General features: G+C 43.6%; 1 protein-coding gene across 4 annotated transcripts in view; it reads left to right on the forward strand.

Annotated features, from left to right (window-relative positions):
• REV1 (REV1 DNA directed polymerase) overlaps positions 1–14,817 on the forward strand; it is a 489,784-nt gene that overhangs the window by 243,056 nt on the left and 231,911 nt on the right. For all 4 annotated transcript variants that reach the window (XM_085622772.1, XM_085622774.1, XM_085622773.1 and 1 more), the window contains one exon: positions 5,385–5,504. In XM_085622772.1, the coding sequence (XP_085478898.1) occupies positions 5,385–5,504 (120 nt within the window). The remainder of the gene's footprint in view (positions 1–5,384; positions 5,505–14,817) is intronic.

Genomic DNA, 14,817 nt, shown 5'->3' on the forward strand with positions numbered 1-14,817 from the left:
GATGTGGAGATCAGAGGCCTCTGGTCTTCGGCGGAGTCCGGGCTCCACATCAACCTTCTGGAGCTCCGGGCGATTCGTCTTGCACTGAAGGCATTCCTTCCTTCTGTCATAGGAAGAGTAGTGCAGATGTTCACAGACAACACCACCACCATGTGGTCCTGCAACAAACAGGACCGTGTGGGGTCATGGACCCTATGTTAGGAGGCTCCCCATCTTTGGACATGGCTGGAACATCGGGGCATGTCCCTGGTGGTTCAACACCCGGCAGGTTCCCTGAACGCCTGGGCGGACGAATTCAGCCACCGGTGCATCATGGATCACGAATGGCGTCTTCACTCAGAGGTTGTGCAAGGTCTCTTTCAGCAGTGGGAAGAACCTTGGTTAGATCTGTTCGCCACCAAAGAGAATGTGCAATGTCAGCAGTTCTGCGCGTTGGCATTTCCATGGCGGCACTCGCTTGACGTCGCTTTTCGTCACGAGTGTAATTGCGGTCTTCTATACGCCTCTCCGCCTTTACCACTTCTGCCCAGAGAGCTGAACAAGATCAAGCGCGACCGGGCCGAAGTCATTCTTGTGGCTCCGGACTGGGCACGAAGTGTCTGGTATCCCGAGCTCTTAAACATGGCCATCGATCCTCCGATCAGACTTCTGTCACAGCAGCAGGGGACGGTCCTACACCCAAACCTGTCCAGCCTCCACCTCCTTGCGTGGAGATTGAACGGCAACAGTTGACGGCTTTCGACCTCCTCCCCGAATGTTATCTTGGCAGCCAGGCGTCCCTCAACTAAAACAGTATACGCCTGTAGATGGAACAAAGTTGTGGCATGGTGCGCAGCAAAGGCTGTGGATCCCCTTTCTGAGGTTCGCCTCTTCACACTTTCTTTTGCGCAACAGGGCTCTGCTCTGGGCACCCTAAAAGGCTATCTTTCGGCCTTTCTTTGCCTTCCCGATCAGCCTTCTCTTTTCAAGCCCCCTATTGTAAATAGGTTTCTTATCTGCATTATCTCACCTCTTTCCTCGTATTCCTTTGATAATGCCCCAGTGGCACTTGAATCTTGTCTTAACTTACCTTATGTGCGCTTGTTTCGAGCAACCACATAATTGTCCTCTCAGACTCTTGACTTTAAAAACTGTTTTTCTGGTTGCCATCACCTCTGCTCACAGGGGGTGTGAGCTTCAGGCACTATCTTCTAAACCTCCATTCCTTTCTGTCCATCCGGACAAGGTTATCCTTCGAACTAGGCCTTCTTTTCTGCCCAAAGTGGTTACCTCTTTCCACATAGGACAGACCATCACTTTGCCCACATTCTTCCTGCCCCTGCTTCCTTCCAAGGAGGAGATAAGACTCCACCGTCTGGATCCAAAACGTGCATTATCCTTTTATCTAGATCGCACAAAATAATTCCGGGTGGACGATCAACTCTTTGTTGGCTGTGTGGGTGCCAAGAAAGGTCGGGTCATGCAAAAACGGACCATCTCCTGGTGCGTCGTCCTTGTCATTAAGTTTTGTTATTCCTTGGTTAAAAAGGAACCTCCGGTAGGACTGCGCGCCTATTCCACCAATGTGACGGCATGCCACCACTGCTTTGGGACGTGGAGTCCCCCTCCATGACATCTGCCAGGCAGCCACGTGGGCATCACTGCACATGTTCACTAAACATTAGTGCCTAGTCAAGTCCGGAGAGACGGCTTCTTTGGCCGTTCAGTTCTCCAGGACTTTCTGGTGTGAACTTAGTTTGCAGACCCACCTCCGGGGTTGGTCTTGCTGGGGTATCTATTCTAAGGTAAGGGATCTATAGCTAATAGTCTCTTTCAGAACAAGTTACTTACCTTTGGTGACGATATATCTGTAAGAGACATAAGTTCGTTTTAGATTCCTTATTGCCCCACCCATCCTCCCCGCTCTGCAAACTTACTTCTAGAGTAAGGGACTCCCTTTCAGGTCCCTAGTTTTGTGCACCAGTGATCAGTGTCTTGCATGGCTCTGCGCTTCTGGCTTGGAATGTCATGTAAAAGTAATGACATCTGCGCTCAGGGGTGGCATCTAAGTAGATACCGCGACATCACCCCGGTGATCACAACAACCAACGTGGAGTCAACCGAAGCCATCTAGCGACGCGCAGGGGTACTGCTGAGAAAGAATTCTCCAGATCCAGTCTGACGCCTGGGGGTAATTCTAAGATTAGGAATCTATAACTAATATATGTCTCTTAAAGATATACCATTACCGAGATAAGTAACTTGTTCTTTACTACAATGATCTCCCAAATACCACTTTCTAGAGTCTTCCTTCCTCTAACCCTCCACTCCAACTCACATGTCCACCGCTCGAATAACAGCTTAGATTCCCCTATCTTAATCTATCACTAATCCACTTTGGGTTCCGGAGTAGCGTGCTACTCCCCGAAAAGTGGTTCAACAACTAGTCGATGGTAGAAAGTGTTATATACAATTACAAAGTTCAGAGCCATCTGCTGATAAATATGCCTTTGGATGGACTGGGTTAAATCAAGAAAACCATGTTCTTGATGTTGAATCTGTACTATGATTGAATATCCACTGATACTGCTTTTTAGGTCTTGCCTGGCGAACGCAGCGCGAAGCGCTGTCGCCAGCGAGATCTATTGTTGCTGACTTGCCTCGGAAGTGGGACAGGAGATGGGCACGCGCATGGTCTCGGCGGATTTGAGTTGGTGTACGCGCCTACAGCCACGTGGCGTGCACATCTCCTGTCTCCCTTCCCTCAGCAAGCCAGTATTCAGTTTCACTTTCGTCCTCACCAGCCTCCCTGTTTTTGGCCTGTTACCTATTAAAGTACTTTGCTTTTAGAATAAGCTCCTGCAAACATTTTAAAATGTAACCCTTTTGCTCAACACAATTCAAAGCGATCTTGCGTGCTCCCACTTTTAACACGTCTCTATCTAATACTGCGAGTGACGCATTAATGAAACTGAAGATGTGCTGAACTCCTCTCGCCTCCGGGGCCCAGGCTCGCCACTTGTGAACGATTTCATCACAAGACACTTGTTTCAATTTCCCATGGCTCAACACACAACTTCTCGCCTCCACGCGGGCTGCACCGAGCTCTGCCCCCTTGGCTGCAGCCGGGGCCACTGCGTCTCAAGCCTCGACCCCGGCCGCCACCAGCGCCGGATCATGGTCTCTGGCGCGCGCGCGCCCTCCTTCTCCTCACCCGCAGGGGCCCTCGCGCTACCTCCGCACACCCGCTGCCGCTTGACGGGGGGGCGCGCGCGCTCACCTGTGCCCTCCTGAGCTCGCGCTGGGTGCTCTCGCGCCCCTCTGGCCGGGCGCCGGGGCTGTCTGTGGCGCACTTTCGTCCTCAACGTCTGTCTTCTTCCCATCCAGCAAAAGCCCCGTCCCTTCTAACTTCCCCTTTTCAGCCCGTCGGCGAGTTTTCAGCGGCTCACAAAGAACGACCTAGTCTCCCCGGTGAAGTAAGAACGAGAAGGACAACAACACCTCTCAGACCTTCGGCGACGAGGGGGTTTCAACGACGAGAATTTCTCTTTTTTTTCACGGTCCTCTTTTACTTTAGCTTTTGGTCCAGGGGCTTCGGCGATAAGAATGTGCCCGGCTTCCTTTTTGCTGGACCCGCCTTTTTCTTCTTAAAGGGTCCGCCGCGCGTTTTGTTCGCATCCCTTTATTGTCGCCTCCAGGGGTGTCACGATGTAACCCCGGCGCCCTTCGTCACATGCTTTATGAATGGAAAGTGCAAATTACAAGACAGTGCCAACAGACACGTGATGCGTCCTGCTGTCTAACCAGATAAGGATCTGTGCACAATAAAACATCTTCTAAATACAACTCAAAGTGTTCGTGATGTGCAAGAACGTGTATCGAAACTTCCAATATGGCTTGCAGAGTTTAGTAAGTTTTTATTGGTACCTACTTTTGTTTATAAACCATGCACCATTCGCCAAATGAATCTATTTAAAAACGATGGACTCTTCATCTACTGACAAGAGGTAACATGTTCCAAAACATGAGTATTCGCAAACATTTTCCCAGGGGTCAAAAAGTTTGGTCTATGACCTGACCGAGGGCCACATTGAAGCCAACAGGGTGGCTGTCGAGGGGGCAGGGAGAGATAAGGTGGGTGTATGTGAGGCGAAGCATGTATTTCTAGTGGCTGAATTGCACAATGTTAAACCAGAAAATCTGTATCAATCCCAGTTTCCCCACCTGATTAAACAGTGTGATCCTAGGCAATTTTTTATATTTAATTTTCCCTCCTTTTACTTTATTATCACATATAAAAGGACCTCCAAATACTAGACCTCAGGACTTGTTCTGTGCAAAACATTCTGTGTTTGATTTACTAAACCATAATGTTGTTTCTGTATAATAGCAACCCAGACTGCCCAAAAGGCGCACATAACCGACTTGCCTCTTAGTTCACGACTGGCATTGCTGTCAGGGTGGGTGGAACCATGAATGTTTCTAAAGTCATGTTTGTAATTTATCACTTTTCAAAAATACTTCTCAATGCACTGATATAATCTGATGTACTAAGGTGACAGAAAAAGAAACAAGCATTTGCAATGCATTAGGTCTCGCATTTACGCGAGTTTGAGCTATTGACATTGCAAATAACAATGCCTATTGGCATTGTCATTTACAATGCCAATAGCTTTAACTCGTGTAACTGCGAGACCTATTGCATTGCAAATGCTTGTTTATACAGCTGTTGGTGAGGTCAGAAAGAAACTCTTGAAAGTTTTGCCACCAACTTAATTTGCCTGAGTCCTGTGAGTAGTCTTCTTGCTTATGAGCAACCAACTTTATGATCCAGTATTTTGGGTGTATCCCTCCTTACCCCATGTTCATGTGCTCCCTTTTGTTCTGAGCCTTACATTTCATTTCAGTTTATTGTTACTAACCAACCAGAAATTTATGATGCAGTCCAGACTTTCTATACTGAAATATTCCCTCTGGAATTCTTTCCCACAGAATCTTTGACTCATCTCATAGCCATAGTTTTAGCTGAAACATTTGAATTCTCATATTTTCCCACATAATTACTTGTTTTACTTCTCTTGGCACTTCACAATTGTGAAATGCTGCAAGTCGTATATTTCAGATGTTAATGCAATTTATTTAATAACTGTCAGTGTGCTGTATTGGATGTCCAGACTAATATTTATTGTGTAATAAGTAGAATAATGTTTGGCAGTTGTGTGATTTTATTCTATTTGTTTGTGCCTAGTAATGTTTTATGCAGTTTAATTGTGAATGTAAATGAAACATTTGAAATGCAGTATGAATCATAATATAACTGTTATAAGCATGATCCGTCTGTGGTGCTCTCGCAAAAAGTGATCGTGTTATATCTTATGGGAAAAAAATGTACTTTGTTGTTCTAGGCTCCAATATTTTACTGGCCAGAATGGCAACCCGCAAAGCAAAACCAGATGGACAGTATCACCTAAAACCAGAGGAAGTAGATGACTTCATAAGAGAACAGCTAGTTACCACCCTTCCAGGTACTGTTTCTCTTGTTGTCATTGAAAGGGTGCCTGAAAATGTGAATTGCGTTTTTTTCAGTGTTTTGTTAGTGTTGCAGCAAAACACATTCAAATGAAACCCTAATCTCTGATGAGAAATTAGGAAATTGTCATTTTTCTCACACCATTAAATTATTTTCGCGATAAATGAGCAGTTTCTTCATGTTCTGCTGGGTTATTTGGAAAATGAATCATGGTGACGTGCAGTATAATAAAAAACCAGTGTCTGTCTTTTTTTGACTTTATATGTTGGGGCAGGGGGGTGGGTGGGCAACACAGGCTAAAAAAGAATTTAGAGCTCCAAAAAGTTTAATAGCAGAGACTATTGCACAGCTGTCGCTTACCATAATTGTTTTTAAAATAGTATTTCCTTAAAATCTCCTGAAAATACTAACCACATTGCAGCTTTAGCAAAAGGCTCTCTTAATTTAATCCCCATTTGATGTATTTAGAATTGACTTCAAGTCCCCTCGCTTTGGTCCCCAAAGGGCACACTGGCAGTTGGTATCAAACTTGCGTCAGGGCACTAAGTCTGTCTTTAGCATTGCCTCATACAGCTCTCTTATTGCTATGGGTGTAGTAGTACTTTAAGTCAATTAACTTAGTTGGATTGTGTCAGTTCAGCATGTCAGTAAGCCTCACCCGATTCTCCTTTCTCACTGTAAAGTGAAGGTGCTGTAAAAGAAGATTGGAAAGATTAAAATATTTTCACTTTCCACATTAAAGGTTGAACCCCACCCCAACAGTTTCTAGGCTGTAAAATGCAGAATTGTGTTGTTCTGTAAATAGAGCACCACTTTGTGTCACAATTGTACTGGTTCATGCAAAAATACAATTTCAGACAAAATAACGTGAGAGGCTGTTACTCCTGGTGGATCATAATGGTGTGTGCTAATGGCATAACTATCATTCAGCTTTTCTCAGATACCCAAAATAAACTATTCACTGGAGTAATATGTAGATCTTGATAACTACAATCTTTGCTCAGTCCTCCTTTTTATAGTTCCAGCTCATGCACTGCTCAAATCGCACCCTTTCTTTAACGCCACCCCTGGCACATCTTGTGTGATCTTCATATGAAGTCCACCAAAATGGACTTCAATTTCTTCAAAAGGCAGTGCAGGATCCTTATTGGTAAGTTAACAAAGAGGTGCAATACTCTTGGAAGCATCACCATTTTAGGAAAGGCTAGTCTGGCTTTTTTGGAAAAGGGTAGTGACTTCCATAACATTATGCATTGTTCTTCCCATGTTCCGTGCGAGTGACTCATCATCCGAGTGGTATATGCATATGCCGAAATAAATAAAGGTGTAAGATTGATGCAACAGGGATACAACATGTGCTCCCTGCTATTTGATGCCTAGGGGTTCTGTCACCAGTATACATAGCATCGAGTGCAGAGGTCATCCTTATCTGGCACTGCATAATACTTTTTTATGTGGATTTTATAGTACTAGTTTGGCCTTTGGACCGGTGTTTAACAGGGTAACCGGTTTTATGAAATCTGCTCTCAGTCCCATATTGCGCAGTACGGCAAATTGGTAGGTTGATCTTGGTGTGTTGTACGTAAAACACCAGGGCATCATGAAGGTCATGTGGTGTCTACTACAGTACCCTGAAGAGGTATTAGATTTTCAGCAACATACTGCTCCCCAAAATAAACATGTTTTGATCTTTGGGTACTAATGTAGTGAGAAATTGAAAGAATCTGTTGGCCAGTATCTTGGTAAGTATTTTGAAGTCTGAGTTTAGGAGTGACAGTGGTCTTTAGGACTTGGTGCGGTGTAGGTAGAGAGAGCTTCTCTGATTGTGTCTGGAAGTCGGCCTGATTCCCATGCATTAGAACTTAAATGCAGGATTTTCAACACAAGGTGAATAAAACTCTTATTGGCAAACCATATGATCCTTGTATTTCCCTTATGCCATATTTTTATTTCATCTTCTTCTGCTGCTGCTGCTGAGGATGATGATGATGAAGTATATAAAGCTTGGTTCTTATCCTATAAGTGTGTCCTGGTGCTAACTAGCAAGAAATAATGTAACCCATTACTCTTACCACTCCACAAGGCATTTTACATTTTTAGGCATCTGGCCCAAGTGGTTTGCACACTCAAATTCGAAAGAAAAATAACAAACATAGAAGTATAAATTGACAGTTCACAATCCGCCCATTTTGAGGTCTAATTGTCATGGCTGTGGCACGAGAAAAAGATAAAGAATCATCTGCATGTACAAAAATAAAACATCTCTTAACTTGCCAATATTCCCTTTGCGCAGCCTACAGACTTCAACCCTTTTTTCACATAGCCAGATATAAGGTGTAAAATATAAAGCCTTATGCCACCAAGGAACCATGAGACAACAATTACGCAGGGATACGGAATTCCTATTGCCCGAAGCCCAGAACATATTGTTTGGGGTCAAGGGCAACACGTTTTCATGTATATTTTGTCCTAGGGGCAAGTAGGTCGAACCCCCTACAGCACAAACCCTTTGGCTGCCAGTTTACAGTACCACATTACAGATTAAGGAAAGGCATTGCCTACAGTTAAGGTAAGATTTGTGTCCATGTTGTAATGCTGTTCAAACTTGTATATAGGGTTCATTTATGTGAAGCCTTTATTATTAGGCTGAGCGCTCTAAGTAAATAATGTAAGCTCAGACTGCTCTACTGACAGTGGTTCCGGTAAAAAAATGTGTACACACATTTTAATGTTTAGCAATATGAGGCTATGTATACTGCTCCCACAATGCTCTCTGATTAGATGCAAATACTTGCAGAAGCTTGAAAGCAAGATGGATGATTCTTTGCTTTCAAAATAAAATCTTCACAAAAAAATGCAAAAACATTTCGCTAAACTACTGTATTCATGTCATTCCTTTTTCAATTTATTAATTGATTTAATGTTTATTGAAATGGATCTTTGGCAGTTCAAATGAAGCCCAACTGTGTCTCCTAAACTTCATAATTAGTAATAGTGGCATTCCATATTCAATTCATTCCTTATTTTTTATGTTTATCGATATAAACATTTAAGTAATTCCAAATTTCTTGTAGCTAATTGCGCCCTGAATGGGCAATGTATCACCTCTCTATGTAATTCGGGAGCATTCTCCCAGGGTCTCTACTCCATCCTATGTGTACCCACATCTCTTCATCGCTGTTTAATCCTTTTGGTGCTAGGGTCTGCATTGCTATTATGTACTTTGATGCCAGCTGTATGTACTTTGATTCCAGCTGGCATAATTTCCGAGCTCTGTCTCCTCCTCTTTCATTCAAAGTGATCTGGTCTAAACAGAAGTAGCATAAAATATCTCTGTTCCCCTAATGTACTGGCTGAAAATGTCAAGCGACAGGATATGTAATGTCTGCATTCGCTATAGCGCGCATGTGCTCCAACACCCTGTTTTTGGCCACATGCACTGTGCTTCCAATATATTTAAGTCCACATGGACAGACCAGGCAGTAGACCACAAAGCTGGAGTTGCAATTAAGCAGTTTTGTTATCATTTTCTTTTTCTCTCCTGGGACCTTATATTCCTCAACTTTTGTGCTGTATTTGCATGCCTTACATTTTAAACCGGGGTAGAAGCCTGTGATCTTAGGTTTTTCAAATTGTTTCAATGAAAAATGGCTATTCACCAGCATGTCCTTAAGGGAGGTACCTCTCCTGTACGTGACTACAGATCTAGAAGGTAGAGGGGTGCCTAAAACAGGGTCTGCTTTGAGAATTTTCCAATTATTTTTCAAAATATTGTAAACGTGTGTTGAGTCGGTAGAATAACCTATGATTAATCTCATCACACTATTCCCTGTGTTTTCACCCCCGTCTTTCTTCTTTAAAAGTTTTTTTTCTCTCCAGTTTACCCACCCTGTATTCTGCTGTTTGTAATGTCTTCATCGGATACCCTCTAGATCTGAATCTGCATAAGGCCTCCTCTTTGGCTTTCATATAGGTTTCAGATACTGAACAATTGTGTTTGATACGCAGCAGTTCTCCAAATAGTATGCTGTCTATCAAGCTTCTTGGGTGTTGACACCTTGCATGGAGCACTGTATTCCCTGATGTTGGCTTTCTATACAATGTAGTTTGCAATTTACCATCCTGTACATCCATATATATGCATGTGTGTGTGTGTGTGTATATGTATGTGTGTATATATATATATATATATTACCTACTGGCGGTCGCCAGTAGGTAGTTATAGTTAGGACCCTGTTTCCATAGGAAATCCGCAACATTCTATTTGGAATAACTTTGGCGCCGGTCGACGAATCCTTGCGAAATTTTCAAAATAGGTGGGGCGCTACGCTCCGCTCCTACCCTGAAAGTCTCGGGGGGATTCGTCAAGCAGGGGCCGAGAAAAAAGGGGGGTCCCAAAACGCCTTTTCCCCATGCATTTTTCCATAGGACCTTTAGACACAGCTACAGCCCGAACGGCTGAACAGAATTACTTGAAATTTGGCAGAGAGGTAGCCATAAGGTCAAGGAAGTGCCTTTTGCAGGTCTGGTGTAAATCTGTTCAGTATTTCCTGAGAAAATAGCATTTAAAAGCATATATATATGTGGGCGGAGCCTAACCACACATCTCATCCTGAGATCTGATTGGCTGTCAGCACTTCATCCAAGAAGTGTTGGCAGCCATCTTGGGACCAATATACATGATAGCACCTCATTAAAAAGCATTGCAGTTAATAGAAGGTTTTAATACTTTAGTTACATTATAAATCATTTGTTGATGGTACCATACTCATTTTAGGAATTGTGGTATGTTCTAAGGTGATTTCACCATGTGAAAAAGCCTTCTGCTGGGATATCATGATTGAGAGAAAAATGTTTTCTCATGCTTTTACCACAGAGGTTTGGAAGGTGATCTATAGGCTAAACTGAGAGCTTATTTTCTGTAAATTCACATTATCTTTCTCAGTCATGTGAGAATGAAGTCTGACATTCTCAGTAAAACATGTACATCCAACAAGGGCAGAGACTGTCAGTTGATTCCTTTGTGTTCTACTGCAGCTTCCCAGAGTGTTCCAAAGAACTACTAGAGCGCTAACAGTCCTACTTATGATAAACGTATGGCACACCTGAAGCCATCTTGCTTGGATTAAAGTGGTAACTCTTAAAACATTTAATTTAAAAAGGAACAAAATGAGGGGGTTCATTTTCCCATAAAAAGTATGATTAGTGCTGCAGAAAGAAAAATTAGGGCACATTTTGAGTGACTTCTCAAATCCTCTTCTATTTCATTAAAAAATTCTGACATGCAGACTGAAACATGCACTTTCAATACCAGCAGCAGTTTTCCCTGGTGAGCAGTAGCTTTACTACAGTGATCTAATGAGCAAAAAGAGTGCTAACATTCTGAATTTATGGCAAATGTGTGACACATCTGAATGCCTTCTTGATGGAATCAAAGTAAAAAACTGAAAGTATTTCCTACTGAGGAGACTGCAGTAAATGAGGAAATTAGGAAACTTCATAACAAATAAGTCTCCCAAGATGGCCACCAGAGACAAAAGAGCCCAAATGTAGCCCAAATATCACCCAGATGTAGCCCAAGTATAGCCCAATGACAGAATGTCCCAGAATGTTCTTAAAAACAACTAGAGCGCTTACTGTCTTCATTATGACAAAAGTATGGCACACCTGAAGCCATCTTGATTGGAATAAACTGGTAACACTTAAAACATTTAATTTAAAAATGAACACAATGAGGAGGTTCATTTTGCCATAGAAATTATGATTAATGCTGAAGAAAGAAAATGAGGGCACATTTTGAGTGACTTCTCAAATCCTCTTCTATTTCATTAAAAAATTCTGACATGCAGACTGAAACATGCACTTTTAATACCAGGAGCAGACTTCCATGGTGCAGTAGTTTTACTACAGTGATCTAATGAGCAAATAGAGTGCTAACATTCAGAATTTATGGCAAATGTGTGACATATCTGAATACCTTCATGATGGAATCAAAGTAAAAAACTGAAAGCATTTCCTACTGAGGAGACTGCAGTACATGAGGAAATTAGGAAACTTCATAACAAATAAATCTCCCAAGATGGCCACCGGAGACAAAAGAGCCCAAATGTAGCCCAAAATCACCCAGATGTAGCCCAAATATAGCCCAATGACAGAAGTGTGCAAAACACTTATTATTTTGTGTTTTTGCAGTGTTATATAGTGCAGACTTGTCAGGTATTGGAGTGCTTTACATGAGCATTGGTTACATCACACAAGAACAAATTCATTTTGGTTGTAGACATGGGGAGACTAAGTGATTTGACCAGAATCACAGAATGTCGAGCTGAAGCAGAAACTTCAACCTGGTTCCCCAGTTGCAAAGTCTGCAGTTCTGGAAGTAACACCACATCCTCTCCCCTAAGTGCAACATTTAATCAAGTGGTCAACTGGATAAAAAAACATAAAGATAACAAATAATTTAAAAGTGCTTTGTCGCTATTTGAAAACTCAGAAAATATGTCCTTATTTTAGTCTTTTAGAGCACTGACCATAATTTTGATGCCAATAAGACCCTCTCATATATGTAATTTCTAAAGGAAATGCTCTAGGTATTACAGTTTTGATTACATCAAGATGATGTCAGGCATTCCACACTTTTGTAATAAATATAGAATGTTAGCAATCTAGTTGTTCATTAGGATACTGTTGAGAGGCAGAGGCCAGGGGCACGGACTCTGAAAATTGAAGGCAGGTAGGAGGGTGCAAAGGCAACAATTTAACCACACTGAGCAGGCAGGAAGGGCCGTGGAAGCACAACAGACTATGGAGGGCAGTGGAAAGGGGGGCAGGGGCAACAAACCAACAATACAGGACTTGCAAGAGAGGCTGTTGGAGGGAAGATCTATTACGGGTCAAGGAAGCTAGGGGCGGTCCCCAGATCCCCGGGAGCCACCACAGAACTGAGCAGGAGAGTGAGTCAGGGACAAAAGGGGCACCTTAATTTGAGCCGGGGTGCCTAGGAACGCTTGCTCCAAAAATGAAGAAAACAGACATATGAGACATGGAATTGGAGGCAGAATACAATGGCAGTTTAATGAGAAGATGCAACTTCAAAGAAACCGCAGAATAGAGACATAAAGTACAAAATACAGAATCCAGATAATCATACAGCTGTCATGATATTCTCTGTATCTCAATTAATGTACTGACAGAGAGAGAGAGAAAACACATCTATAAATGCATCATGGGAAACAAGTTACACCAAGGAAAATGTTACCTTGGAACACTCACGTTTACTCTTAGAGCAGGCATTCCTGCAATTACAATACAAAATCTTTTAAATGCAAAAGTAAAGAGAACAATGGTTAAACATAACATGACATTTCATATAGGTAAAATAGAATAAGATACTTCAAGCAAAGCAGAGCAAGACATTTTAAGCAAAGGAAGACAAGAGCTCCCAGCTCTTGGGGAAAACCTGCACTGCCTGTTAACCTACATACAGACGGCGAGGTAGTCCGTCGATATCTGTGGGTGCTCCCTTTTTATATCATTTTGTGGGCTCCTTTGCACGCTACATCTACCTACGTATGCTACCCAAAAGCTTCGTCTGCAGATTTTACCAGACATTTCGTCATTTACCCACTTAATGCTGACAATGGACTGGGTGAAAAGGTCAGTCTCTCAGGCCAATCGCTTATCGTAAGTTCCATAGAGCAAGCAGAAAATAATGGGTATTGTACGGGAATTCAATATATTCATGTATAAAATCTCCTCAGTTCTCCTAACTTGACGCTCTGCGGTTGCCACTTCCTTAAAAGCGGGAAACCTGCCCAGGAAGCAAGTACCAGTCCAGGATGCAGCCTACTGTATGTCGACAGCTTCAGGGGGATGTTGAACTTTGATACCGAGCACGGAGCACTCGGGTAGGGTGGGGGCTACTAGTTTGGATCAGAAGGCCTCGCAGACCTGCCTTCAGACTGCTATACACTAAAATTGCAGAGCTATGGTCAATTTAACAAAGAGGCCTACATATTGAACAGAAGGGCCTACACAGGGGTTTTATGCTGGCTGAGTGGTAAGGATGTCTCAGGATAATTATATAGCAACACAGGACCCGCTGGTCAATTTAATATGGCCTACAAATGCAGCTGGCAGGGCAAGGACAAGGGTCTCATACTTCAGGTGTGGACAGAACGGGCCAGGGGCCCCCTGTGATACAAAATCTACCCTCCTTCAAGGCTGTGGCAATGTAATAGACCATTGTGGGCAGAAGGAAGAGGCAATGGTAGTACAACCATACATGCCAACAGACCCGATTCAGCCAGGAAACGTCCAATGTTTTTAAGCTCAAATGGGCTTTATTTGATCTGTCTCCTGTCTACAATATCCTCTTTTTCAATGTAACTCAAAGGGGAAAATCAATACCCCAGTTTTTTTTCAAAATCTCCCTCTTACCAAGTTCAAAATGTTCGCAAGTATGGTACATTGGATCATGGAAGGAAATGGGATAGGGACATGGACTTGGATAACAGAGGACAGGAGGGACATGGAGAGGTGCACCAAACTGACCCTGCAGGGCAGGCATCAGGGTTTGCAGCAGCACAATACACCACACAGGGCATGCAGGACGGGAGTGCAGCACAACAATCCATAGAAAGCAAGAGGGAGGGGACAGGACCATGCACATGGACAACAGAGAACAGAGGGGCAAGAGGCAATGGTAGCTAGCTGACCATAATGGACAGACAGGAGAGAAAGCTGCAGCATAACAGACCATAAAGGGCAGGAGGGACGGATCAGGGGCATTACAATGGAACAGACAAGCCAGGAGGGAGGGAGTAGGGCTGGGGGCAAGGGGGCAGGGCAGGAGCAGCAAGATAGCCATGGAGGTAAGGCAGGATGGGCACTAGAAGCAAGACACACCATGAAGAGCAACAGTGAGACTGTGATGGCATACACACAGACCATGGAGGGAAGGTGGGAGGGGGTCAGGGGCAGCTAACTGACCACACAGGGAAGGTGGGAGGGGCCATGGCAGCACAGAAGACCATGCATGGCAAGTGGGAGGGTTAGTGGCAGCACAATGGCTATGATGGGCAAGAAGGAGGATGGAGGGGCATGCACAAAGGACGATGGAGGATAGAAGGGAGGGTCAGGACCTGTGCACAGACAAGAAAGTTCAGGGGAAGGGACCTCACAACAGACCACACAGGGCAGGCAGGAGGAGCAGTTGCAGCACAACAGACCAGGGAGGGCAGAAGGGTGTGGCAGTACAATGGACCATGTAGGACAGGAGGAAGAGGATAGGGGCATGGCATGTGGAC

The sequence above is a fragment of the Triturus cristatus genome, chromosome 8, assembly GCF_964204655.1.
Source record: "Triturus cristatus chromosome 8, aTriCri1.1, whole genome shotgun sequence".
In the NCBI taxonomy this organism is placed as follows: domain Eukaryota; kingdom Metazoa; phylum Chordata; class Amphibia; order Caudata; family Salamandridae; genus Triturus; species Triturus cristatus.